The sequence below is a fragment of the Eleutherodactylus coqui genome, chromosome 13, assembly GCF_035609145.1.
Source record: "Eleutherodactylus coqui strain aEleCoq1 chromosome 13, aEleCoq1.hap1, whole genome shotgun sequence".
NCBI lineage: Eukaryota > Metazoa > Chordata > Amphibia > Anura > Eleutherodactylidae > Eleutherodactylus > Eleutherodactylus coqui.
The window spans coordinates 86,273,746-86,300,726 of record NC_089849.1 but is presented as its reverse complement, the minus strand read 5'-3'; the positions used below and the strand labels follow the sequence as shown (position 1 = coordinate 86,300,726).

The 26,981-nt window shown below is 46.8% G+C and overlaps 1 protein-coding gene across 2 annotated transcripts in view; it reads left to right on the top strand.

Moving 5' to 3' along the window:
* The first annotated feature begins 9,529 nt into the window (after positions 1 to 9,529).
* Positions 9,530 to 26,981, top strand: part of ZDHHC5 (zinc finger DHHC-type palmitoyltransferase 5) — a 42,365-nt gene continuing 24,913 nt past the window's right edge. The window contains exons 1-2 of one of the 2 annotated variants that reach the window (XM_066586201.1): positions 9,530 to 9,695; positions 22,667 to 23,139. In XM_066586201.1, coding sequence (XP_066442298.1) covers positions 23,036 to 23,139 — 104 coding nt within the window. In that variant the 5' untranslated portion in view covers positions 9,530 to 9,695; positions 22,667 to 23,035. The remainder of the gene's footprint in view (positions 9,696 to 22,666; positions 23,140 to 26,981) is intronic. The other variant, XM_066586202.1, reaches the window with a different exon arrangement.

Below are 26,981 nucleotides of genomic sequence, written 5' to 3'. Positions count from 1 at the left end.
ACTATACATACTACAGGGCTCAGTGTATAATGTGCCCCCTCCTGCTATATATACTATACATACTACAGGGCTCAGTGTATAATGTGCCCCCCTCCTGCTGTATATACTATACATACTACAGGGCTCAGTGTATAATGTGCCCCCTCCTGCTATATATACTATACATGCTACAGGGCTCAGTGTATAATGTGCCCCCCCTATATATACTATACATACTACAGGGCTCAGTGTATAATGTGCCCCCTCCTGCTATCTATACTATACATACTACAGGGCTCAGTGTATAATGTGTCCCCTCCTGCTATCTATACTATATATACTACAGGGCTCAGTGTATAATGTGCCTCCTCCTGCTATATATATTATACATATTACAGGGCTCATTGTACTATATACACTATACATATTACAGGGCTCAGTGTATAATGTGCCCCCCCCTATATATACTATACATACTACAGGGCTCAGTGTATAATGTGCCCCCTCCTGCTATATATACTATACATACTACAGGGCTCAGTGTATAATGTGCCCCCTCCTGCTATATATACTATACATACTACAGGGCTCAGTGTATAATGTGCCCCCTCCTGCTATATACACTATACATATTACAGGGCTCAGTGTATAATGTGCCCCCTCCTGCTATATAAACTATACATACTACAGGGCTCAGTGTATAATGTGCCCCCTCCTGCTATATATACTATACATACTAGTGCTATATACACTATATACATGCTAGTGCTATATACACTATACATATTACAGGGCTCAGTGTATATACTATACATACTACATGTGCCCCCTCCTGCTATATATACTATACATACTACAGGGCTCAGTGTATAATGTGCCCCCTCCTGCTATATAAACTATACATACTACAGGGCTCAGTGTATAATGTGCCCCCTCCTGCTATATATACTATACATACTAGTGCTATATACACTATATACATGCTAGTGCTATATACACAATACATATTACAGGGCTCAGTGTATATACTATACATACTACATGTGCCCCCTCCTGCTATATATACTGTACATATTACAGGGCTCAGTGTATAATGTGTCCCCCTCCTGCTATATACACTATACATATTACAGGGCTCAGTGTATAATGTGCCCCCTCATGCTATATAAACTATACATATTACAGGGCTCAGTGTATAATGTGTCCCCCTCCTGCTATATACACTATACATATTACAGGGCTCAGTGTATAATGTGCCCCCTCCTGCTATATAAACTATACATACTACAGGGCTCAGTGTATAATGTGCCCCCTCCTGCTATATATACTATACATACTACAGGGCTCAGTGTATAATGTGCCCCCCTCCTGCTGTATATACTATACAAACTACATGGCTCAGTGTATAATGTGCCCCCTCTTGCCATATATGCTATACATACTACAGGGCTCAGTGTATAATGTGCCCTCTTCTGCTATATATACTATACATATTATAGGGCTCAGTGTATAATGTGCGCCCTCCTGCAATATATACTATACATGCTACAGGGCTCAGTGTATAATGTGCCCCCCCCCTATATATACTATACATACTACAGGGCTCAGTGTATAATGTGCCCCCTCCTGCTATATATACTGTACATACTACAGGGCTCACTGTATAATGTGCCCCCTCCTGCTATATATACTATACATACTACAGGGCTCAGTGTATAATGTGCCCCCTCCTGCCATATATACTATACATACTACAGGGTTAAGTGTATAATGTGCGCTCTCCTGCTATATACTATACATACTACAGGGCTCAGTGTATAATGTGTCCTCCTGCTATATATACTATACATACTACAGGGTTCAGTGTATAATGTGCCCCCCTATATATACTATACATACTACAGGGCTCAGTGTATAATGTGCCCCCCTATATATACTATACATACTATAGGGCTCAGTGTATAATGTGCCCCCTCCTGCTATATATACTATACATACTACTGGGCTCAGTGTATAATGTGCCCCCTCCTGCTATATATACTATACATACTAGTGCTATATACACTATATATATGCTAGTGCTATATACACTATACATATTACAGGGCTCAGTGTATATACTATACATACTACATGTGCCCCCTCCTGCTATATATACTATACATACTACAGGGCTCAGTGTATAATTTGCCCCCTCCTGCTATATATACTATACATACTACAGGGCTCAGTGTATAATGTGCCCCCTCCTGCCATATATACTATACATACTACAGGGTTAAGTGTATAATGTGCGCTCTCCTGCTATATACTATACATACTACAGGGCTCAGTGTATAATGTGTCCTCCTGCTATATATACTATACATACTACAGGGTTCAGTGTATAATGTGCCCCCCTATATATACTATACATACTACAGGGCTCAGTGTATAATGTGCCCCCCTATATATACTATACATACTATAGGGCTCAGTGTATAATGTGCCCCCTCCTGCTATATATACTATACATACTACTGGGCTCAGTGTATAATGTGCCCCCTCCTGCTATATATACTATACATACTAGTGCTATATACACTATATATATGCTAGTGCTATATACACTATACATATTACAGGGCTCAGTGTATATACTATACATACTACATGTGCCCCCTCCTGCTATATATACTATACATACTACAGGGCTCAGTGTATAATTTGCCCCCTCCTGCTATATATACTATACATACTACAGGGCTCAGTGTATAATGTGCCCCCCTCCTGCAGTATATACTATACATACTACAGGGCTCAGTGTATAATGTGCCCCCTCTTGCCATATATGCTATACATACTACAGGGCTCAGTGTATAATGTGCCCTCTTCTGCTATATATACTATACATATTATAGGGCTCAGTGTATAATGTGTGCCCTCCTGCTATATATACTATACATGCTACAGGGCTCAGTGTATAATGTGCCCCCCCCCCCTATATATACTATACATACTATAGGGCTCAGTGTATAATGTGCCCCCTCCTGCTATATATACTATACATACTACAGGGCTCAGTGTATAATGTGCCCCCTCCTGCTATATATACTATACATACTACAGGGCTCAGTGTATAATGTGCCCCCTCCTGCTATATACACTATACATATTACAGGGCTCAGTGTATAATGTGCCCCTGTCCTGCTATATATACTATACATATTACAGGGCTCAGTGTATAATGTGTCCCCCTCCTGCTATATACACTATACATATTACAGGGCTCAGTGTATAATGTGCCCCCTGCTGCTATATATACTATACATACTACAGGGCTCAGTGTATAATGTGCCCCCTGCTGCTATATATACTTTACATACTACAGGGCTCAGTGTATAATGTGCCCCCTGCTGCTATATATACTATACATACTACAGGGCTCAGTGTATAATGTGCCCCCTCCGGCTATATACACTATACATACTACAGGGCTCAGTGTATAATGTGCCCCCTGCTGCTATATATACTATACATACTACAGGGCTCAGTGTATTATGTGCCCCCTGCTGCTACATATACTATACATACTACTGGGGTCAGTGTATAATGTGCCCCCTCCTGCTATATATACTATACATACTACAGGGCTCAGTGTATAATGTGCCCCCCCTGCTATATATACTATACATACTACAGGGCTCAGTGTATAATGTGCCCCCTCCTGCTATATATACTATACATACTACAGGGCTCAGTGTATAATGTGCCCCCTCCTGCTATATACACTATACATATTACAGGGTTCAGTGTATAATGTGTCCCCCTCCTGCTATATATACTATACATATTACAGGGCTCAGTGTATAATGTGCCCCCTCCTGCTATATACACTATACATATTATACGGCTCAGTGTATAATGTGCCCCCCCTGCTATATATACTATACATATTACAGGGCTCCGTGTATAATGTGCCCCCTCCTGCTATATATACTATACATACTACAGGGCTCAGTGTATAATGTGCCCCCTCCTGCTATATACACTATACATACTACAGGGCTCAGTGTATAATGTGCCCCCCTCCTGCTACATATACTATACATACTACAGGGCTCAGTGTATAATGTGCCCCTCCTATATATACTATACATACTACAGGGCTCAGTGTATAATGTGCCCCCTCCTGCTATATATACTATACATACTACAGGGCTCAGTGTATAATGTGTCCCCCTCCTGCTATATATACTATACATACTACAAGGCTCAGTGTATAATGTGTCCCCTCCTGCTATATATACTATACATACTACAGGGCTCAGTGTATAATGTGCCCCCTCCTGCTATATATACTATACATACTACAGGGCTCAGTGTATAATGTGCCCCCTCCTGCTATATACACTATACATACTACAGGGCTCAGTGTATAATGTGCCCCCCTCCTGCTACATATACTATACATACTACAGGGCTCAGTGTATAATGTGTCCCCCTCCTGCTATATATACTATACATACTACAAGGCTCAGTGTATAATGTGCCCCCTCCTGCTATGTATACTATACAGACTACAGGGCTTAGTGTATAATGTGCCCCCTCCTGCTATGTATACTATACATACTACTGGGCTCAGTGTATAATGTGTCCCCCTCCTGCTATATATACTATACATACTACAGGGCTCAGTGTATAATGTGCCCCCTCCTGCTATATACTATACATACTACAGGGCTCAGTGTATAATGTGTCCTCCTGCTATATATACTATACATACTACAGGGTTCAGTGTATAATGTGCCCCCCCTATATATACTATACATATTACAGGGCTCAGTGTATAATGTGCCCCCCCTATATATACTATACATACTACAGGGCTCAGTGTATAATGTGCCCCCTCCTGCTATATATACTATACATACTACAGGGCTCAGTGTATAATGTGCCCCCTCCTGCTTTATATACTATACATACTAGTGCTATATACACTATATACATGCTAGTGCTATATACACTATACATATTACAGGGCTCAGTGTATATACTATACATACTATGTGTGCCCCCTCCTGCTATATATACTATACATACTACAGGGCTCAGTGTATAATGTGCCCCCTCCTGCTATATATACTATACATACTACAGGGCTCAGTGTATAATGTGCCCCCCTCCTGCTGTATATACTATACATACTACAGGGCTCAGTGTATAATGTGCCCCCTCCTGCTATATATACTATACATGCTACAGGGCTCAGTGTATAATGTGCCCCCCTATATATACTATACATACTACAGGGCTCAGTGTATAATGTGCCCCCTCCTGCTATATATACTATACATACTACAGGGCTCAGTGTATAATGTGCCCCCTCCTGCTATATATACTATACATACTACTGGGCTCAGTGTATAATGTGCCCCCTCCTGCTATATATACTATACATACTACAGGGCTCAGTGTATAATGTGCCCCCTCCTGCTATATACACTATACATATTACAGGGCTCAGTGTATAATGTGCCCCCTCCTGCTGTATACACTATACATATTACAGGGTTCAGTGTATAATGTGTCCCCCTCCTGCTATATCTACTATACATATTACAGGGCTCAGTGTATAATGTGCCCCCTCCTGCTATATACACTATACATATTACAGGGCTCAGTGTATAATGTGCCCCCCCTGCTATATATACTATACATATTACAGGGCTCCGTGTATAATGTGCCCCCTCCTGCTATATATACTATACATACTACAGGGCTCAGTGTATAATGTGCCCCCTCCTGCTATATACACTATACATACTACAGGGCTCAGTGTATAATGTGCCCCCCTCCTGCTACATATACTATACATACTACAGGGCTCAGTGTATAATGTGTCCCCCTCCTGCTATATATACTATACATACTACAAGGCTCAGTGTATAATGTGCCCCCTCCTGCTATGTATACTATACATACTACAGGGCTTAGTGTATAATGTGTCCCCCTCCTGCTATATATACTATACATACTACAGGGCTCAGTGTATAATGTGCCCCCTCCTGCTATATACTATACATACTACAGGGCTCAGTGTATAATGTGTCCTCCTGCTATATATACTATACATACTACAGGGTTCAGTGTATAATGTGCCCCCCCTATATATACTATACGTATTACAGGGCTCAGTGTATAATGTGCCCCCCCTATATATACTATACATACTACAGGGCTCAGTGTATAATGTGCCCCCTCCTGCTATATATACTATACATACTACAGGGCTCAGTGTATAATGTGCCCCCTCCTGCTATATATACTATACATACTAGTGCTATATACACTATATACATGCTAGTGCTATATACACTATACATATTACAGGGCTCAGTGTATATACTATACATACTATATGTGCCCCCTCCTGCTATATATACTATACATACTACAGGGCTCAGTGTATAATGTGCCCCCTCCTGCTCTATATACTATACATACTACAGGGCTCAGTGTATAATGTGCCCCCCTCCTGCTGTATATACTATACATACTACAGGGCTCAGTGTATAATGTGTGCCCTCCTGCTATATATACTATACATGCTACAGGGCTCAGTGTATAATGTGCCCCCCCCTATATATACTATACATACTACAGGGCTCAGTGTATAATGTGCCCCCTCCTGCTATATATACTATACATATTACAGGGCTCAGTGTATAATGTGCCCCTGTCCTGCTATATATACTATACATATTACAGGGCTCAGTGTATAATGTGCCCCCTGCTGCTATATATACTATACATACTACAGGGCTCAGTGTATAATGTGCCCCCTGCTGCTATATATACTATACATACTACAGGGCTCAGTGTATAATGTGCCCTCTGCTGCTATATATACTATACATACTACAGGGCTCAGTGTATAATGTGCCCCCTCTGGCTATATACACTATACATACTGCAGGGCTCAGTGTATAATGTGCCCCCTCCTGCTATATACACTATACATATTACAGGGTTCAGTGTATAATGTGTCCCCCTCCTGCTATATATACTATACATATTACAGGGCTCAGTGTATAATGTGCCCCCTCCTGCTATATACACTATACATATTACAGGGTTCAGTGTATAATGTGTCCCCCTCCTGCTATATATACTATACATATTACAGGGTTCAGTGTATAATGTGTCCCCCTCCTGCTATATATACACTACATACTACAGGGCTCAGTGTATAATGTGCCCCCTCCTGCTATATACACTATACATACTACAGGGCTCAGTGTATAATGTGTCCCCCTCTTGCTATATATACTATACATACTACAGGGCTCAGTGTATAATGTGTCCCCCTCCTGCTATATATACTATACATACTACAGGGCTCAGTGTATAATGTGCCCCCCTCCTGCTATGTATACTATACATACTACAGGGCTCAGTGTATAATGTGTCCCCTCCTGCTATATATACTATACATACTACAGGGCTCAGTGTATAATGTGTCCCCCTCTTGCTATATATACTATACATACTACAGGGCTTAGTGTATAATGTGTCCCCCTCCTGCTATATATACTATACATACTACAGGGCTCAGTGTATAATGTGCCCCCTCCTGCTATGTATACTATACATACTACAGGGCTCAGTGTATGATGTGTCCCCCTCCTGCTATATATACTATATATACTACAGGGCTCAGTGTATAATGTGTCCCCTCCTGCTATCTATACACACTACAGGGCTCAGTGTATAATGTGCCTCCTCCTGCTATATATATTATACATATTACAGGGCTCATTGTACTATATACACTATACATATTACAGGGCTCAGTGTATAATGTGCCCCCCCTATATATACTATACATACTACAGGGATCAGTGTATAATGTGCCCCCTCCTGCTATATACACTATACATACTACAGGGATCAGTGTATAATGTGCCCCCCTCCTGCTATATATACTATACATACTACAGGGCTCAGTGTATAATGTGTCCCCTCCTGCTATATACACTATACATATTACAGGGCTCAGTGTATAATGTGCCCCCTCCTGCTATATACACTATACATACTACAGGGCTCAGTGTATAATGTGCCTCCTCCTGCTATATATACTATACATATTACAGGGCTCAGTGTATAATGTGCCCCCTCCGGCTATATACACTATGCATACTACAGGGCTCAGTGTATAATGTGCCTCCTCCTGCTATATATACTATACATATTACAGGGCTCAGTGTATAATGTGTCCCCTCCTGCTATCTATACACACTACAGGGCTCAGTGTATAATGTGCCTCCTCCTGCTATATATATTATACATATTACAGGGCTCATTGTACTATATACACTATACATATTACAGGGCTCAGTGTATAATGTGCCCCCCCCTATATATACTATACATACTACAGGGATCAGTGTATAATGTGCCCCCTCCTGCTATATACACTATACATACTACAGGGATCAGTGTATAATGTGCCCCCCTCCTGCTATATATACTATACATACTACAGGGCTCAGTGTATAATGTGTCCCCTCCTGCTATATACACTATACATATTACAGGGCTCAGTGTATAATGTGCCCCCTCCTGCTATATACACTATACATACTACAGGGCTCAGTGTATAATGTGCCTCCTCCTGCTATATATACTATACATATTACAGGGCTCAGTGTATAATGTGCCCCCTCCGGCTATATACACTATGCATACTACAGGGCTCAGTGTATAATGTGCCTCCTCCTGCTATGTATACTATACATATTACAGGGCTCAGTGTATAATGTGTCTCCTGTTGCTATATATACTATACATACTACAGGGCTCAGTGTATAATGTGCCCCCTCCTATTATATATACTATATACATACTACAGGGCTCAGTGTATAATGTGTCCCCCTCCTGCTATATACACTATACATACTACAAGGCTCAGTGTATAATGTGCCTCCTCCTGCTATATATACTATACATACTACAGGGCTCAGTGTATAATGTGCCCCCTCCTGCTATATACACTATACATACTACAGGGCTCAGTGTATAATGTGCTCCTCTCCTGCTATATACACTATACATACTACAGGGCTCAGTGTATAATGTGTCCCCCTCCTGCTATATACACTATACATACTACAAGGCTCAGTGTATAATGTGCCTCCTCCTGCTATATACACTATACATATTACAGGGCTCAGTGTATAATGTTTCCCTAGCAGAGCCCTTAGACTCCCGGCTGCTGTGTGAGCAGTCTAGGTCCGCCCTCCAGCAGTGACAGGGTTACAGCCGGTATCTGTCCGTCCCTCAGCCTGGAGCTGAGTGCAATTAATCACCAGTTGGAGCCGCTCATAGAGCAGACTAGAAGGGGCGGGGCTTCACTAGAGCCTCCTACACCCGTCAGCAGCGTCCACCAATCAGAGGTCTGCTTCTCATGAGGAAATAAGTGAAGTACAAGGGCTTAGAGCAGGGCGGGGACAATCCTTCAGCCAATCAGCAGAGGAGAGGCGCGACGCCGCCATTGACGTCACCCTCGGTGACATCCAATTACAGATGACTAGGCCCGACTGCTAGTTGAGTGAAGTCCAGAGGAAACGCGACCTACGGAAGGCGGCAGCGGGGAGACTAACCCCAGCATATTGCGATAGCGTCAGCGACTGCGCGCAGGAGGCGCTGAGGACGACATCTTCACCTCCCAGGTAGGACTAGCAGACTGTATTCAGGGCGCCGCGCGTGCGGCTGTCATGTTGACCCGGAATTGAAGCCAGTATCACGATCTCGGCGACTCCCTAGGCTGATTTGCCTTCTGTACCTTTTGCACGGTGCTGCCTTATATCGTGATAGTTGTGTGACAGTTTGTGGAAGCCTGAGATTTCCCACGAGTGCCAGGCTAATCACATATATTACACTGGCAGCGGTGGTGGATGTGAGCTGGTTGCCCACCTGTATCTGGCAGCGGTGGTTGGTATGTGCCGGTTGCCCACCTGTATCTGGCAGCGGTGGTTGGTATGTGCCGGTTGCCCACCTGTATCTGGCAGCGGTGGTTGGTATGTGCCGGTTGCCCACCTGTATCTGGCAGCGGTGGTTGGTATGTGCCGGTTGCCCACCTGTATCTGGCAGCGGTGGTTGGTATGTGCCGTTTGCCCACCCGTGTCTGGCGGCGCGCATGTGCCGTTTGCCCACCCGTGTCTGGCGGCGCGCATGTGCCGTTTGCCCGCCCGTGTCTGGCGGCGCGCATGTGCCGTTTGCCCGCCCGTGTCTGGCGGCGCGCATGTGCCGTTTGCCCGCCCGTGTCTGGCGGCGCGCATGTGCCGTTTGCCCGCCCGTGTCTGGCGGCGCGCATGTGCCGTTTGCCCGCCCGTGTCTGGCGGCGCGCACGAGCCGTTTGCCCGCCCGCGTCTGGCGGCGCGCACGAGCCGTTTGCCCGCCTGCGTCTGGCGGCGCGCACGAGCCGTTTGCCCGCCTGCGTCTGGCGGGGAGCACGAGCCGGTTGCCCGCCTGTGTCTGGTGGGTGCGAGCTGGCCGCACGGTATCGGTGTCCCTCCTGCCCCTTCCCCTATTGATTTGTATTGATGGCGGCTGCCTATGGTGCAGTGTTTATGTAGGCAAGTATAAGTGACCTTGTGCCACCATGCCCCATGATATACCCTCTGTCAGGGGTGGCAGTGATCATGGCTGCCTGTGGAGTGTTTCTTTGATGGGTCCTCCTATGGAGGGGGCTGTGACCGGTCACCATCGTGTCACCTCCCCCATTCATACAGGGTTTTCACTGACTTCTCACAGTTTTGGTGGTAAACACTTGTTGATGGCCTCATAGAGCTCAATGCCAGCTGGGTGCGCCGCCTATGATGGGACGCATGTCTATATGTGCATGTGGGACCCATCTGCTTCTTGTTAGTTGGTCCTCAGACGACCAGTGGGTCCGGCCTCTGTAACCCTCCTGGTATCACTGGCAGAGCGCTGTGCCGCCACTACGTACATGGTTCAACTTAGTGCGTGAGTCTGCCAGAGCAGGAGTCCCTTTCTGCGCTGCCCTTTAACCCTCCTCTCTGATGCCCACGTGCCCTAGAGGGGTTATTGAAGGCACGATGTTTGTAGCTTCTGCAGACATAAAAGTAGCCCCGCTCGCCCCTCCTGATCCCTCGCCGCTCCCGGCCTGGACACAAATCTATGACTAACATAACTGCCGTCGTTATTGAGACCTGCGTGAGATATTCCATACAGCAGACATAACCCTGAACAAGGCCCAGTGCACACGGCAGAGCCGCGACGGCGCAGAGTCTGTGGCCCCTCCGCCATGAACCCGTTCAATACTGACTGCTTTCATTGACTTCAATGGAAGCTGTCCGCGCAAAAATGGAGCATGCTGTGACTTCCGCAAGCGGATGAAAAATCGCTATTGGTTCCCGCAAGTGTGCAGGGAGAACCGATTTCCCATAGCGTGCTCCGGGCAGTATTTACATGATGCGGACGCCTGCGTGGACTCCGCAGCAAATATCCGCCCGTGAGCAGGGGGCCCAATGCACAGGGCCGGATATGTGCAGCGAAATCCGTAGCAGGCGTCCGCCTCCAGACACGGCGGCAATAACCCAATAGGGCGTGCAATGCAAGAAAAACTCAATGAATGGCTGTGATTGGTTCTTGAGTGTGCGACTCAGCCAATCGTAGCCAGTGCTTAACGAACCTATCAGAGGCGGGGATTTTCCAAGTCCTGACCTGGAAGTTCTGTTGGAGATCTGACGGTGCCGGAGAGGGGATGTATTTCTCTTGTTGTAGCCCGTGTGAAGGAGGCCTTACTTTACTAACTGTTATATTACATTGCACCGTAATCTGACCGTCAGTCTATTAAGCCACGACACAGGCATGACTTCATAGGCAATCAGCCATGGCAGCCCTAGGAGCTTTCAGAAGGCCCTCGGCTGCCATGGCGACCAAACAGCACTCCATGATCTTTGTGGGGATGCCTGTTTGGGACCCCAAACTCTGGGGTGTTTAACTACCGCCATCAGTATTGATGATGGCACCTAACCCCTTAATGACACAGGGCGTAAGCTTCCGACCTGGCAGGGTGGTATTACACACAACAGCATGTAAAGTAACGTACTACGGATGGCACAAGCTCTGACATGTGCCCATGCAATCCCACAGCGGGTGACGACTGTGACAGACAGCTTGCCTTCCGCTAACAGCGGGTATCGGTGGAAACACCGATCCCCGCTGTTGACCCCTCAACCCTCAATGCAGATTGCGGCGCAAAACTGGTTCACAGAAGGAATGCGCTCCCTCTGTAACATTGTAATTGTGGAGGACCGATGGGTTGCCATGGCAACGGCACACCAGACAAGGGTGTCCAGGTATCTGATGCCCTGTGTTCGCTATTGTGAACGATAATATATTGCAGTACAGCCATGAATTAGTATAGCTAGCAGAGGTTCTCTGGTTCAAGTCCCCTGCAGGGACATAAAAAAAAAATATTTTAAAAAATGCACCCCCACCTTTTTGTATAAAAGAAAAAAAAAACATATTTGGTATTAGGACTTGTAGAATATATTGAACACACTATTTATCCTGCACAGCAAAAACTGTTACAAAAACAAACTGAAAAATGAAGGCAAAATGCTTATTTAGTCCAATTTGCCCCCACCCCCAAAGAACGTAATAAAAGTATTCAAAAAAAGCCACATGTACCCCCAAAATGATACCAATAAAAACTACAGCTCATCATGCAAGAACTAAGCCCTCACAGAGCTCCGTCCGTGGGGAAATAAAAACGTATGGGTCTTGGAATGCAACAAGGTAAAACAATTAATTTCCCCCAAAGATGTTTTTATTGTGGAAAAACCTAAAAAAAACCTGCTGAGGAAACGTATCCTGTCATTCACGCTGTATGATTAGCAGAATTGATGTTTGTTTTTGCAGGGCAGAGAAAACAAACTAATAAAAGTTTTACAATACGTTGTATGTACCAATAAAAACTGCAGTTCGCCGCGCAAAAACATCCCTGATGCGGCCATGTTGGCGGTAAAAAAAGTGTTACGGCTTTTGAAAAGTTGAGAGGAAAAATCCTCAGTCATTGCGTCCTCATGACCAAAATAGGACGTATCATTAAAGGGTTAAGAGCTGTGATCAGCGTGAGCGCAGATCAGGGCTGCTGCTGGTGAGTGTCAGCTGTCAGACGGCCGATACCACACTGTATGGAGTAGGATCGACTCCCAATCCTGCCCCATAGAAACCCTGCACCTCCCTGATGTAACTAGACCTCATGGAGCGTTAAGGGGTTAAACCTGACAATTTGTATTTTCTTTGTATTAATCAAAAATGTGGTTCTAATCATCATAAGTGTTTGATTGTGAAGTGCGGACGGCCGAACAACAAAGGGGCAAAATGGACAAAAGTTCTACGTACGCTGCGACCCACAAAGGGGTGAGACTGGTGCTATATGCCAGCCACTGAGTCATGTGAGGTGTAATGTATAGAAACGGGGCAAGAAAGACAAACTAATAACGTGGGAGCCAAGTTGGGAATCTTCACAGGGTTGACATCCGCTAATGTACTGAGCCAACACGGTCAGTGACTAAAGGCCCATTTAGACACGATTATCGCTCAAAAGCAATCTTTTGAGTGATAATTGTTGCGTGTAAACGTGCCCATCTTTTACTTTTCTGCCGAACGATGGATCTCGGTTCTGCATGAAATCCATTGTTTGGCATAACAGCTGATAAGCAGGACCACATGCTGTGTTCTGCCCGGAGAGCGCTGATTACATTGTCTTAGCTGTCAGCCCCATGACAGAACAAGGGGGATGTATTCAGCGAACAGCGGGTGGTCTGTTCCCTGAATACAGCTCCCGGCGGCTCACAGGCTACTAATTGGTACTAATAGGCATTAGTCCAAGTAGTAGTTTATGCAAAATGATCGCTCTCTCAGCATGCTTTACATTCAGCGCTGCGAAGGGAGTATTCCGAACAACCTCTGTCCAGGGGGGCCAAATTAATTGAAACTGTTCCAGTATGGGGGGCAGCTTTCCGTTGATTTGTATACCGAGACGTACATCTCTTACCTGCCACAAATTCTGATTCTTCTAGGACAATGCAATTGTTTGTTTCACCGCCAAGGACATGAAAGACATAAGGGTACAAGAGTTGGGGGAAACGGGTGGAATAGGCTTACGAAGGAGAACTTTCCATGGGCTTTTGGGCAAATTCAGTCCTGTCAAGGTGGTATGCCCTCCAAAGGGTCTGGACTTAAGATAAAGCCACAAAGTGTGGTTCATGTCCCCACAACACCTGACGCCCCCAAAAGTTGTTAGGGTAATACCTGTGGACGGCCGTAGCTGTAGGGGTTGGTGTTAAATACCATCTGGGAAGAACTTCAACACTGGTTGTGCCTGAGAGACTCTGGCGCAACTCGCATCGGGCACCGGTCTGCATGCTGAGTGATATACATGGCCACCACTCCTATTTTTACATTGGCGCGGCCTATTTCTCATCCGTTAAAAGGACAGGGATGGGACCTGAATAAGATAAAAAAATTCCTGCGCTCACAAGACCCACTTTTCCCAAAAATTAGTGCAATGAAATTACACTTTCAAATTAAAGTGACTAAGGGCGGCGGGATTTCCCGCCGCTGGAAGCCTGCGTAGGATTGCGTTAACAAACGCAATCCTATGCAGACGGCCGCGGTTTGGCCGTGCGGCAAACAAACCGCAGCATGTTCTATTTCTGTGCAGGGCTCGAACGTCACTCACCCGCCGCCGGCTCCAGTCTGCGCATGCGCCGGCTGCCAGCAAGCCGGCACATCAAACAGCCGGAGCCACGGGTGAGCATGCACTGGTCCTTGTAAGTGCTCGGGTTAGGTCCCGCGGCGAGAATCCTCCCCGCCAGATTCGACCCGTCCGTCTGCAGGCGGCCTTACTTTGAAGGAGGGCGTTATGATGTCCACAGTCCCCCTTCCTGTTTCCTATTATCTCCCAATAGTTGAAAGTCAGATGGCTGGTTTTGAGGAGAAAGCCTCTTCAGTCCACAAATAAGTACTTGGTCCAATAGAGCACAACAAGCCAACGCATTTCAGGATTTCCAATACCTTTTCCAAGCCCTGATCCATATACAAATTACCTTGGCTAAAGCACTCCTGTCTCCCCTGTCCTCCTGCACACAGGACCTCCGACACATCCAATACATCTTTGGAGTCGTGTCACCCCTAGGCATCCTGTTGTCCTATCCAGCCGAACTGACGAAGGGGTTCTTCCCCGAAACGCGTATTCTATTGCTGGTTTTTAATTTGTGAAATAATAATAAAAAAGAAGTGCTTTCACCATCACACATTGGACCTGGATCTACATCTTCCAGTAGCTTAGAGGGCTGCGCCTCCATACCAGTATTTTTTCACATTTTTTTGCCATGTATGTATTAGGCCAAGTCTGTTTCCGCATGCGGTTTTTGCAGCCTGCGATACATCGTGGAAAGTAATTGCGAATGGTCTGGGAAGATCCTGGATACTATGGTTTTTCCGTGCAGATGTACAGCATATCGGCCATGCTGCAGATCCCTCGCTCCTCTTCAGCCAGCATTCCGTCTTTTCTGTCTATTTTCTTATGAAGTAGTGAGCGTTTCCGCCGCTCCAACGCAACATTAATTGCGTATGGGTGACGGTACATTGCATCCACTGACTTCAATGGAGGCCGTCCGCGCTAAAATAGAGCATGCTACGATTTGTCTTCCACTTGCAGAATCCGCAATTCCTACCTGCATGTCTGAGCGAAGCGGCGAAAGTTCATGCCCTCCAATGCTGGCGCTACAACGCGGATCTCCTGCAGTTAAAACCCGCCGTGTGAGCCCGGCCTCAGTGTTCAGCATTCTACTTCAGCCTTTGAGTTGCTCAATATGGACTCCCACCCTTCCACGGCTTCCCCCGGTGTTGGGCGCTCGCACTCCACGTACTTTGGCTTCTGCATAGACCGTGGATAGAATCGTTACCAGTCGCCCTCTTGTTGGGTGTCGCGGGTCATCTGTCTGATGGCAGCTATAATCCTATAGTAACGGCCAGCACTTAGACATCTTGGGCTCCTGTTAAGGTGTTTTGGGCTGGGACTCTCCTCTATCGGTAGTATTCACTGATGTAGATAGTAGGTGACCGCTGAAACTTCAAGGGGTGTTCCAGAAGTAAACTACTAATGACCTAACCTCAAGACAGGTCATCAACAGGGTGGGAGGCTGTCGCTTGGGACCCCCGCCGATCAGCTGATTGAAGTGACAGCGGTGCTCGGGTGGGCACTGCTATCGTCTCGGTCCATACCAGGCACAGCACCGTGCATTGTGTAGGGGCTGGTATTGCAGCTCAGTCGCAGCCATTTGAATGGGGCGGAGCTGCTCTCTGGTCACATGATGAACACGAGTGTTTTTTTTACAGCGTTTACCGCGGCATTTGAAACTCCAGCTGAAACGCTTTAAAACGTCTCCGTTGATTTCAATGCGGCTTTTCAGATGAGTGTTTGAGTGTGGCAATTCTCGAACGCTGTCTGCTCTATTTTAGTGCGTTTCGGTGGTTTTTTTTGTTTGTTTGTTTTTTACGCACCACGTCACCCACAGGATCAAAGATGGATATAAGCTTATATTCCCAAATTCTTCTATCAGAAACGGTATGAATCTTGGAAGGGGAAGTTTACACCATTGAGATATGAGAAACCCACAGTGGAGGGGACGGGTTGGCCTGGTGGTGACCCCCTAACAGCAATGTAGAGACTATAAGTTTTCACATTTCTTGTCCCTGGACTTACTGTTATGCTCACCCCTCCCTGATATTTCTTAGTTCTATTAATCACAATGTCTGTGCCCTCATGCTGTCTCTGGTCCTTCTCTAGTGCAGATTAAGTTCACCATGTCTGTGCCCTCCCGTGTGATCAGGTGTATGTTTTAATATAAATACATCTGTAGATTTGTTCCATAAGCGCTGCGGAATAAGTTGGCGCTATACAAATAAAGATTATTATTATTATTATTATGCCTGAAGAAGAACTCTGCGTTGGCTTAAAAGCTCGCTATAACATTATGTATTTTTGTTAGCCATTAAAGGGTATCATCTCTACAGGATTACTTGGTTTGTTTTTTTCCGCCTATGTGGGAGCAGCCTGTGGATTGCAGGTCCCACAATGTATTGGGAATCGTTAGGAATCTGGCGCAGCTCTCCGGGGGTCAGTAGCAAAAGTATGAATAATATTCTTTATTGTATCAAATTGTAAGAATCGGCAAGAGAACGCGTTTCAAAGCATTGGCCCGAGACGGAAAAAAAACGGCTGTAGATTGGATACCTGGTTGTGCCTATTAACCAACATGGTGGAAAAGGAGAGAAGGGTTCTATAGTGCGAGATCTCAACGGGCGGTTCCTGCTGTAAACCTTTTTTTTCAATTTTATTTAAAAAAAAAAAAAAAAAAAACTTAAAAGAAAAACAGTCTCTTCACCCCCCCCCCACCCCCACCCCGGACAGAGCGGGATACGCCCACGGTTTTACGACGTGGGGATAAATAGAAAAATCCCTGCTGGCGATCGTGGTAAAAACCCGCTTTTTACCCTGGTCTCCATTAATACTATACTTCGCCGCTGCGGAGAAACGTGGTAAAATAGAACATGCCGCATTCCTTCTCTTTTTTCCTCTGGCGTAAATCTGTGGCAGAATCCCGCATGTGAAGACTGAGCCATTGGGTTCAATCGAGCCTCATAGTTGCGTTACTCCACCGTGGATTTACACCTGTGGCATAAATAAGACAACATGAGACAAGCCCTTTCAGAACGTCCATGCTATAATGCAGTTTTGGTGAAATGCTCCGACTTTCAGCCGGTTTATACTCTGGTCTTTCAGCACCTGTCGGTGATGCTACGATGTCATGTAGTGCTGCGCCGTGACTCGTCTGTGAGTCATCGTTCTGCTGAAGGCCATGCCTGTCCGCACGTTAGCACGTCTTATGTTATCGCCGTGACAATGTGTCCTAGATAACTGGTGTCTTGAACAATACAGAAGGGGTTAATATTTCTTAACACTTTTTTCTTTTTGTTTATTTTCTGCAAGCGAGAACAATCATTTACACACTAAGACAATCTTTCTTTCAAATGTTTTGCATAAAGTGTTAATGGACATTAAGGCCCCCTGTCCACGGGCGAGGCGGAATATCGCTAGGCGTATGCTGAGGGGGGGGAGCGGCGAGGCGTATGCTGAGGGGGGGGAGCGGCGAGGCGTATGCTGAGGGGGGGGAGCGGCGAGGCGTATGCTGAGGGGGGGGAGCGGCGAGGCGTATGCTGAGGGGGGGGAGCGGCGAGGCGTATGCTGAGGGGGGGGAGCGGCGAGGCGTATGCTGAGGGGGGGGAGCGGCGAGGCGTATGCTGAGGGGGGGGGGAGCGGCGAGGCGTATGCTGAGGGGGGGGGAGCGGCGAGGCGTATGCTGAGGGGGGGGGGGCGGCGAGGCGTATGCTGAGGGGGGGGGCGGCGAGGCGTATGCTGAGGGGGGGGAGCGGCGAGGCGTATGCTGAGGGGGGGGGAGCGGCGAGGCGTATGCTGAGGGGGGGGGAGCGGCGAGGCGTATGCTGAGGGGGGGGGGGCGGCGAGGCGTATGCTGAGGGGGGGGGGCGGCGAGGCGTATGCTGAGGGGGGGGAGCGGCGAGGCGTATGCTGAGGGGGGGGGGGCGGCGAGGCGTATGCTGAGGGGGGGGGCGGCGAGGCGTATGCTGAGGGGGGGGGCGGCGAGGCGTATGCTGAGGGGGGGGGAGCGGCGAGGCGTATGCTGAGGGGGGGGGAGCGGCGAGGCGTATGCTGAGGGGGGGGGGAGCGGCGAGGCGTATGCTGAGGGGGGGGGGAGCGGCGAGGCGTATGCTGGGGGGGGAGGGGAGTGGCGTATGCTGGGGGGGGAGGGGAGTGGCGTATGCTGGGGGGGAGCGGCGTGGCGTATGCTGGGGGGGGGAGCGGCGAGGCGTATGCTGGGGGGGGGAGGAGGAGGAAGGAGAGCGAGATGTCTATATCCACTCTGCCCATGCCTTTGCTGTGTTACCCTAGTTAGGCTTTCGTCGCATGGCTCTTTGACGGTGTGTTTGAGAGAACGTTCGGCATTCCAACCACTTTGGCACTTGTGTAAATGTCTCCCTAGCAGGGCATGGCGGTTCTTGGGGGCGGCTACACCTACTGCATGTAGGGATTATTCAAAATAATTTTAGCCCATCACTCTTCAAAAAGACCATGTAGTCTGCGGAATATGTTGGCGCTATAAAAATAATAATTATTATAATAGTCTTCAAACTTTCTATTTTCCACTGGGGGCGCTCCACCAAAATGTTCTCCTCTGTTCCCACCAATCAGACTGACCCCTGTGCTGGAGAGTGAGTGCAGACCTGAAGGTGCAAAGTGAGGAGCCAAACCTGACCCGCCAGCAGGGGAGGGTTGCCCGGTGCCCGCTAGTGTGCAGAAGGTGGGAGGAGGGTGTTAGCGGGGGCAACTCCTGTCAGTGGGAGTTATGCTGCAGGGGGGCCGCACTCTGGGTGACAGTATTATACCGCGAGGGCGCGCTCCGAGGGTGTGTACTGGGGCACTCGGGCTGCATGTGTACATGACTACTGGGAGGAGAGCGTGTGTTACTCTGGATGTCATGGATGGTCCAGGGAGACTTTTATTTAAACATTAAATATATTTGGCAGCTAAAAACTTCATTTGGCTCCTAAATGTTTCAGCTTAGGAGCCAATGACTCTTAGGCAATTGTTAACATTTTTTTTTTAAGTCTGGAGCCCTGTGATACAACAAGTGGTTTCTCCAAATTCAACACAAAATGCCAATTTTAACCTTTACAGGCCGAATGTTTTTACAAAAAGTGACCAACTTTTTTTAACAGTAAAATTTAGGCCACCAAAAAAACTGAAAAGTAACGATCCCATTTGGGCCCATTGGTATGTAGAAGGCTTTACTGACTCCTGCAGTCTCAGAATTATTCCCCCCCCCCCCCTTTGTGACGGGCGTCTTCAGTAGTCAGAAGAGACCCTTCAGCTGTTCTGAGCTGCTGCAGATGTGATGTATAACCGGACGGCAGCTCCTGAGGAGTCTTCACCCGTTCCTCATGGACAGTGGCCTCCAGGGCAATAATATCCTTCGGTTTGTTTGCTGCAGCCTCCTTCACATCCCACCAAAGATTCTCAGGGGTTCAAGTCAGGTGACCGACGGCCCCTCCGGAATCTTCCAGGACTACTTCTGAAAGCCTTGGTGGACTTGGTGTACGCCCAAGTTTCATCTTCATCACAGAAGACATGATGTTTTGTCCCAGGATTTCCGGATACTTGATTGACTACAACTTGTCCTCCACACACTGCAGGCCTCCAGTGCCAGAGGAAGGAAAGACGCCCCAGAGCGTCACCAAGCCGCCGCCGGGCTTCGCTGTAGGCAGGGGGTTGCCTTCAGTGTAGACTTCATTCTTTCTCCTCCTGATCCAGAAGTCCAAAGTTTTTTGTTTCATCGCTCCACAGAACAGAATCCCAAAACTTCTGTGACCTATTTATCTGGTTTTGATCATATTGGCGCCTACTGTTCTTGTCTTTTGGGTCGGTAGAGGTGACATCTTGGAGTTCGGTAATGAAGACCTTCACTATTTAGTATGCTCCTTACTGCGCAAAAGGAAACCTCACTACTTGCTGCCGCCAAATGATACTGCTGGTCTTCTGCCGTGACAAGGGTTTTTGACCACCGGCCTCCTCAGGAATCCTATGGCATTTGGTGATGGCTTCCTCTTACCGCCATGTCCATGTAGTATAGAAAGTGCTCCTTTAGGTTGGGTTCACAAAAATCTCGCGTAATGTCCGCAGCGGGACCGCACAGAAATTCTGCAAGATTTCTGCAGCTTAAAATCCCACGGGTTTTTGCGCGGGTTCTCAAGCGGCAGCAGCGGAAACGGTGATAAAATTGACATTGAATTTTTGCATGGTTTGGCCACAGCCTGTGGACACAATTTTTGCAAATCTCGTTCACTTTTCTGCTTTATTCCGAGATAAAAATTGCCAGTGGTATTTCCATGGAGACGGACTGCACGGAAGTTCTGCTACAATTGCGCTCAGTGTGAACCCAGCCTTAAAGGGCCACTTGGGTGATCGATCGGTTTAAAAAAAAAAAATTATAATTATAAATTCATTCATCATGTAGCGGTGTTGCCTCGCTTAGTCCTTTCTTTCTGTCTGAATCTCCCAGACATTTTTTCTTCTTCTTGGATGGTCATGAGATCTCTCTTCTGACCCGCTCAGATCTCACTTGGGGATGTTGACATTCCGCAGCAATGGCCGTCCATAGCATGGAATAATAACTTGCGATTCCCACTCGTGTAGGAAGAATTGCAGCAAGCTCTATTTTCGTGCGGGATTCGGACGGCTGGCTTCCATTGCTGGCAATGTCAGCCGTCCGACCTGCGGCGAGTCTGAAATGTCAATGTCGAAATCGCTGTGCACCGCGTCATCATCGCCTGCGCATGTGCGCCGACCTGCACATCCGCAGCACAGAGGAGAAAGTATCCAGAGAGGTACGCGGGATCCTGCACTTTAAACTTGTGAACTATGCTTCCAAATGTATCTCTAGGGAGATTTATGAAACTGGTTGCTATGGGCAACAATCACAGGACTGCTTTCACCTGTTCTATTGAAAAATGAAAGCTGTGCTGTGATTGGTTGATGGGGGCATCAAAGAATGTTTCCGTATTCTTTTAGTTTCCTTTTCCTTGTTGGGGCAGGGCAATGACCGCTGAACTTTTTGGCCAGACTTTTGGTCCTATTTTCTAGCACGCAGTCAGTACAGCCCTAGCCGGTCCAGGTAGTTGATGTGTTTTATCTCCAGCACAGCTGAAGCTTGGAAATTTGGCAAATAAACCTCATTTTGTAATGGTGGGGGGGTTGAATAATTTTTATTGCAATTGTATAAAAATCCATCGAATGCCATCCACAATGGGGGGGGGGGGAGCCAGGGATCAGAAGCAGCCCAGCACTGGAGAGGAAGACCCTGTGATGACCTCATCGTCATGCTCCACCCCTGATCACATGACGGTGATGCTTATCCCGAATGAATGACTGGAATGCTCCGCCCCTGATCACATGACTATAACCTCAACGGTCCTGCATCCTTGTGCAGGTTATGGGCGGACTACAACCCCCTGCAGCCTCAGTTGCTATGGAATACTAACGCACATCTAGCCGGACAGCAGCATTGTATTAGAAAGCTACAGAACGTGATTCACATATGGAGCGAGAACCCTGTGGTGACAGATGTGACTTACAGGGGCGGCTCACACGGGGGTAAGCGTATAGCACTGCTGTGTATTTACGTGACTGCAAATCGCTTACGCCCACGTATTTCTGTGGGTGAATAGAAAGCGTTAATTTCAATGGGCTCGTTCACATGAGCATATTTCTTACACGCGATGTTGAAATGGGACATGCTGCAAATTGGCCTGCGCACATATGCAATGAATGCACAGGAAATACCCATGTGTGTGTATATATAATAAATTTGGTGCATATTTGCCGTGTACTACACATTTTCCGCGGGGGACAGATACGCCCGTGTGACTTCGCCCTAAAAGATATGCCGCCTCCATGCACGATCTGTAATCCTGTCCGGTCTATTTTGTGTATGGCATGCTTACTACCTCTCTTCTCTCTCCCCAGGTTGTGAACTAATCCAGAAGTGCAGCCCGCCGCGGACTGAACCCCCGCCCCCAGTGTCATCAGCCACATGGATTACCAGGGGATTACTGCAAGGAGGGAGACGGACTAATAAGGGGAGGGGGCAAAGGGCTGCAAGACATTGCATGCTCCCCTCACTCTGGTGATTTGGAGGAGGGGAGGCTTTCACAATTAGCGCCCCCCCCCCTGAATTATTAGGCGCTGATTTTGCTCGACCATGTGGGGACATATTTACTAGCCTTCGCATACCTTCCCCTATACATTGCTTCCTATATATATATTTCTCCCATTGCCTACCATTGCTGTGTGGGGATATGCTGTACCCCCTAGTTCCATCCTCTCATCTTCACGATGCCTGCAGGAACTGTCAAGTCATTCAAACCCAGCAAGTACATCCCTGTGGCCGCAGCAACCGTGTTTCTAGTGGGATCTACGACACTTTTCTTCACTTTCACGTAAGTCCGACCGTAAGAGGCTTCTGTCTGTGCAGAGTAACCGTTCTCGCCGGAGTAAGACCCCGTGCGCTCCCGATGCCCCCGGTTTACTTGACTCCATCTGCTGACCTCTCCCATCTGCTAGAATGATTTTATACCTGGCTTCTATTCATCCTTTTGTTTTCCTACCTGCCTCTTTGTGTCTCTTCTTTTATCTTCCACGTATTTATCTGTCTGACACCCCCCCCCCCCCCCCCAATCTGTCCCTTTAATTCTGCCCCAGATTTTGGGATTACTTAGTATATACAAACCATCTAAAGAGATTACACCAGTCTGAACCTCATGATATATCCATCAGTGCCTGACTACTTCCAAATAGGAAAAAAAAAATCTCAGCGACCTCCCTTTTTAATCATTTTTAGTCATGTGACAACACAAAAAAAAGGCCAGGCGCTGTTTGTTGGTCAGATGCGAGCGCTGTGGAAGGAAACAAATTGTACAAATGTAGTTCTTGATACATGAAAACTAAAGAAATATAGTAAAACAAATATGTGATGTGATGGTAATATAATAAATTACTACATTAGTACATAGCAATGTAATGTCATAGTAAATTTGTACAAGATATAATATAAAAAATTAGTACATCAGCACTAAATTTGTAAAAAAAAAAAAAAAAAAATAGTAAATATGTAATGTGATAGTAAAATTGGCCAAATTCTGAAAAATAGTACATCACGCTAAATGTGTTTAAAAAAAATAAAAAATACTGCAGTATTAAATGGGTTAGAAGAGATTAGTAAATCGTGTTAAATATGAAAAAATGTATCTAGTACTAAATATGAAAAAAATTGAAATTTAGGAAATACTCAAAACAATAAAAATTAGCATTAAATATGCTTAAAAATAGTAATGGAATGCGGCTGGAAAGGGGAATACTGTAGAGCCCCCCCCCCTCCCGATCAAACTTATTTTCAGAGGGCCACATCAGCATTATGGTTGCCTTCAAAGGGCCGATTGTATTTGTTAGACTGTGTACTAATAGAGACCCCCCTCAGAGTGTCTCCAGTAGTAAGAGGGCCCCCCTCAGAGTGTCTCCAGTAGTAAGAGGGCCCCCTTCCTATTGGCCTCGGCATTCCATTACCCAGCCACTGCTCAGTCTGACCTCTTCCCTCAATGTCTGTGCCTCGTACTGAACTGCACATGCAGACGATGGGGGCGGCCACAGACTCTGCGCTGCTGCAGGCTGGGTGAGCGGCTGTTGGCTGCTGCGCGGCTGGTGTGGCACATATAATCATAAAATGGTGGTGGGCCGGCTTCAGCCGGGAGGGGGGGGGGGGGGTTAGATAATGTGCTGTAGATAATATAGATGAATATCTCAAGGGGTTTTCCAGGACTAGTATAGGAATGACCTGGCCTCAGGGTAGCCCATGACTATCTGATCAGCGGGGACCACCATGCTTGGCACTTTTCTGTGCACTGTAAGTGACCAGTCTCTGTATCACATAGGGACAGAAACTGTCACGAGGTCTGTGCCTCACGTCTTCCCTCTATGGCACTATCCAGGCTCTGTCCTTCGGCATGTAGGAAGGAACCAGCGCCAGCTGCACAAAACAATGTAAAATAAGCCATAGGGCCCTTTACATGGGACGATTATCCTTCAAACAATCGCTGAATTGTGCAAAAATGACCGCTAATCGATCAGTAACTCGTTAGCTGCTCGTTTGTCGTCTATTGTATGCAGGCTTAAAAATTGTTCGCCAGTCGTTCTGTGTAAAAGGCGATCGATCAGTCACTTGCAAACCATTCACAGGCGTTTCCAATGACAAACGAGCTATGGCGAAACAATGTGATTATTTGTGCTTGTAAACAGATGCAGAATAAGAGCAAATTAATCATTCGCTCCTTCCAACAATTACATTCTCCATGTAAAGGGACCCAAAGATGTAGTCCTTGGCCTGATGCCACCACTGAGCCATTACTAGCCGATGGGGTAGGGCATGACCTGGAATGACTACACTAATGGTAAAGAACCCTTTACTGCTGTCCACTGCTGATGGAGCCGGACGGTCCCCCTAGATGGTTGTTGTACAGCAGGGTTTCATACCACAGACTTCATACAATCAGTAGGAAACGCCTAATGTATGGAGAGGCGCGCTTGTCTTGGGCCGTCGAGTTCACTTAGATGGAAATCTATGCCAACGTGAATTTAGTAGATCGCTGGTGGCTTAAATTATACTTAAAGGGGTTGTCCCGCGCCGAAACGGGTTTTTTTTTTTTCCAATAGGCCCCCCCCCCCCCCCCCCCCCCCCGTTCGGCGTGAGACAAACCCAATGCATGTGTTAAAAAAAACAAACATTTAGTACTTACCCGAATCCCCGCGCTACGGCGACTTCTTCCTTACCTTAGCAAGATGGCCGCCGGGATCTTCATCCACGATGCACCGCGGGTCTTCTCCCATGGTGCACCGTGGGCTCTGTGCGGTCCATTGCCGATTCCAGCCTCCTGATTGGCTGGAATCGGCACACGTGACGGGGCGGAGCTACGAGGACCAGCTCTCTGGCACGAGCGGCCCCATTCACCAGGGAGAAGACCGGACTGCGCAAGCGCGTCTAATCGGGCGATTAGACGCTGAAATGGAGACGAGGACGCTAGCAACGGAGCAGGTAAGTGAATAACTTCTGTATGGCTCATATTTAATGCACGATGTACATTACAAAGTGCATTAATATGGCCATACAGAAGTGTATAACCCCACTTGCTTTCGCGGGACAACCCCTTTAAATCTGTCGGGCCTCGGGGGGCCACGCCCCTGCAGAAAACCACGCCCACCTTGCAAAAAAAAGTCCTGAGAGCTGGTTTAAATTTTAAGGCACAAGACTTTTGCACGAAACGCCCAAAACTTGTGACTTTTCCTCCCAACATTTGAATGTTCAAACCCCAAATGTCTCTATTTCTACATTAAGGCTGCGGTCACACGGAAAAACTCGCATAAAACTCACGGAATGACCGCACAGAAATACCAATTTTGAAGCGGCTTAGCCGCTTGCATCCTGCTGCAGCCATCTCTCCTCATAGAGCGGAGAGAGGGCGATAAAATTGACATGCCACGGCTTTGAATTCCGCACGGCTTGTCAGTTTTATCGCGGCTTGGCCGCAACCACTTCTCTGTAGCGTGCGGATGAGATTTTTGCAAATCTCGTCCACTTTGCTGCTTTACCCTAGATAAAAACTGCAGTGGAATTTCCATGCAGACAGTCGGCCCCCTGTGAACCAGCCTTAGGGGTTTGTTTATCTACCTGCTTTTGAACCACCACCAGTTGTCCTGTAACAGTTTTACAAGCTTGATAAGTGTCACTAGCTTGCAGGTCTGCTTCCCCGGAGCCAGTGGATGACTCACAGGGTTTACGAGGTGTTAATCCCTATTTTATAGTACTGTAAAACCTGAGAAAATAGTTGTCCTCAGTCCCCTTACCTTAGGGTGTCTTACTAAGGGCGGAAATGGCTCATCGTGTACCCCTGCCCTTGCCACCATTCACAAGATGGGTCACATTACCCACGTTTCTGCAGTGCTTGCTCTCTGCATTAACCTCTTAAGGACCAGGGTGTTTCAATCCTAAGGATAAGACTTTTTTTTTTTTTTTAAACTCGTTTTATTGAAAAGTTAATTAGATTGCAACATTTTTTATAACCTTGTAGTACAAGAAAAAGCATGACAAATTAGCGTACAGCTGATAACATTTGACGAAGGAGGTAATTCACCCCTATAGCAGAAGACCCTATCGAGAGGGAGAAAAGAGTTTAACCCTTTCCAATCCAATTTGTATCCTGTTTTTTTTTTTTTTTTTTTTTAGGGTGGGCTT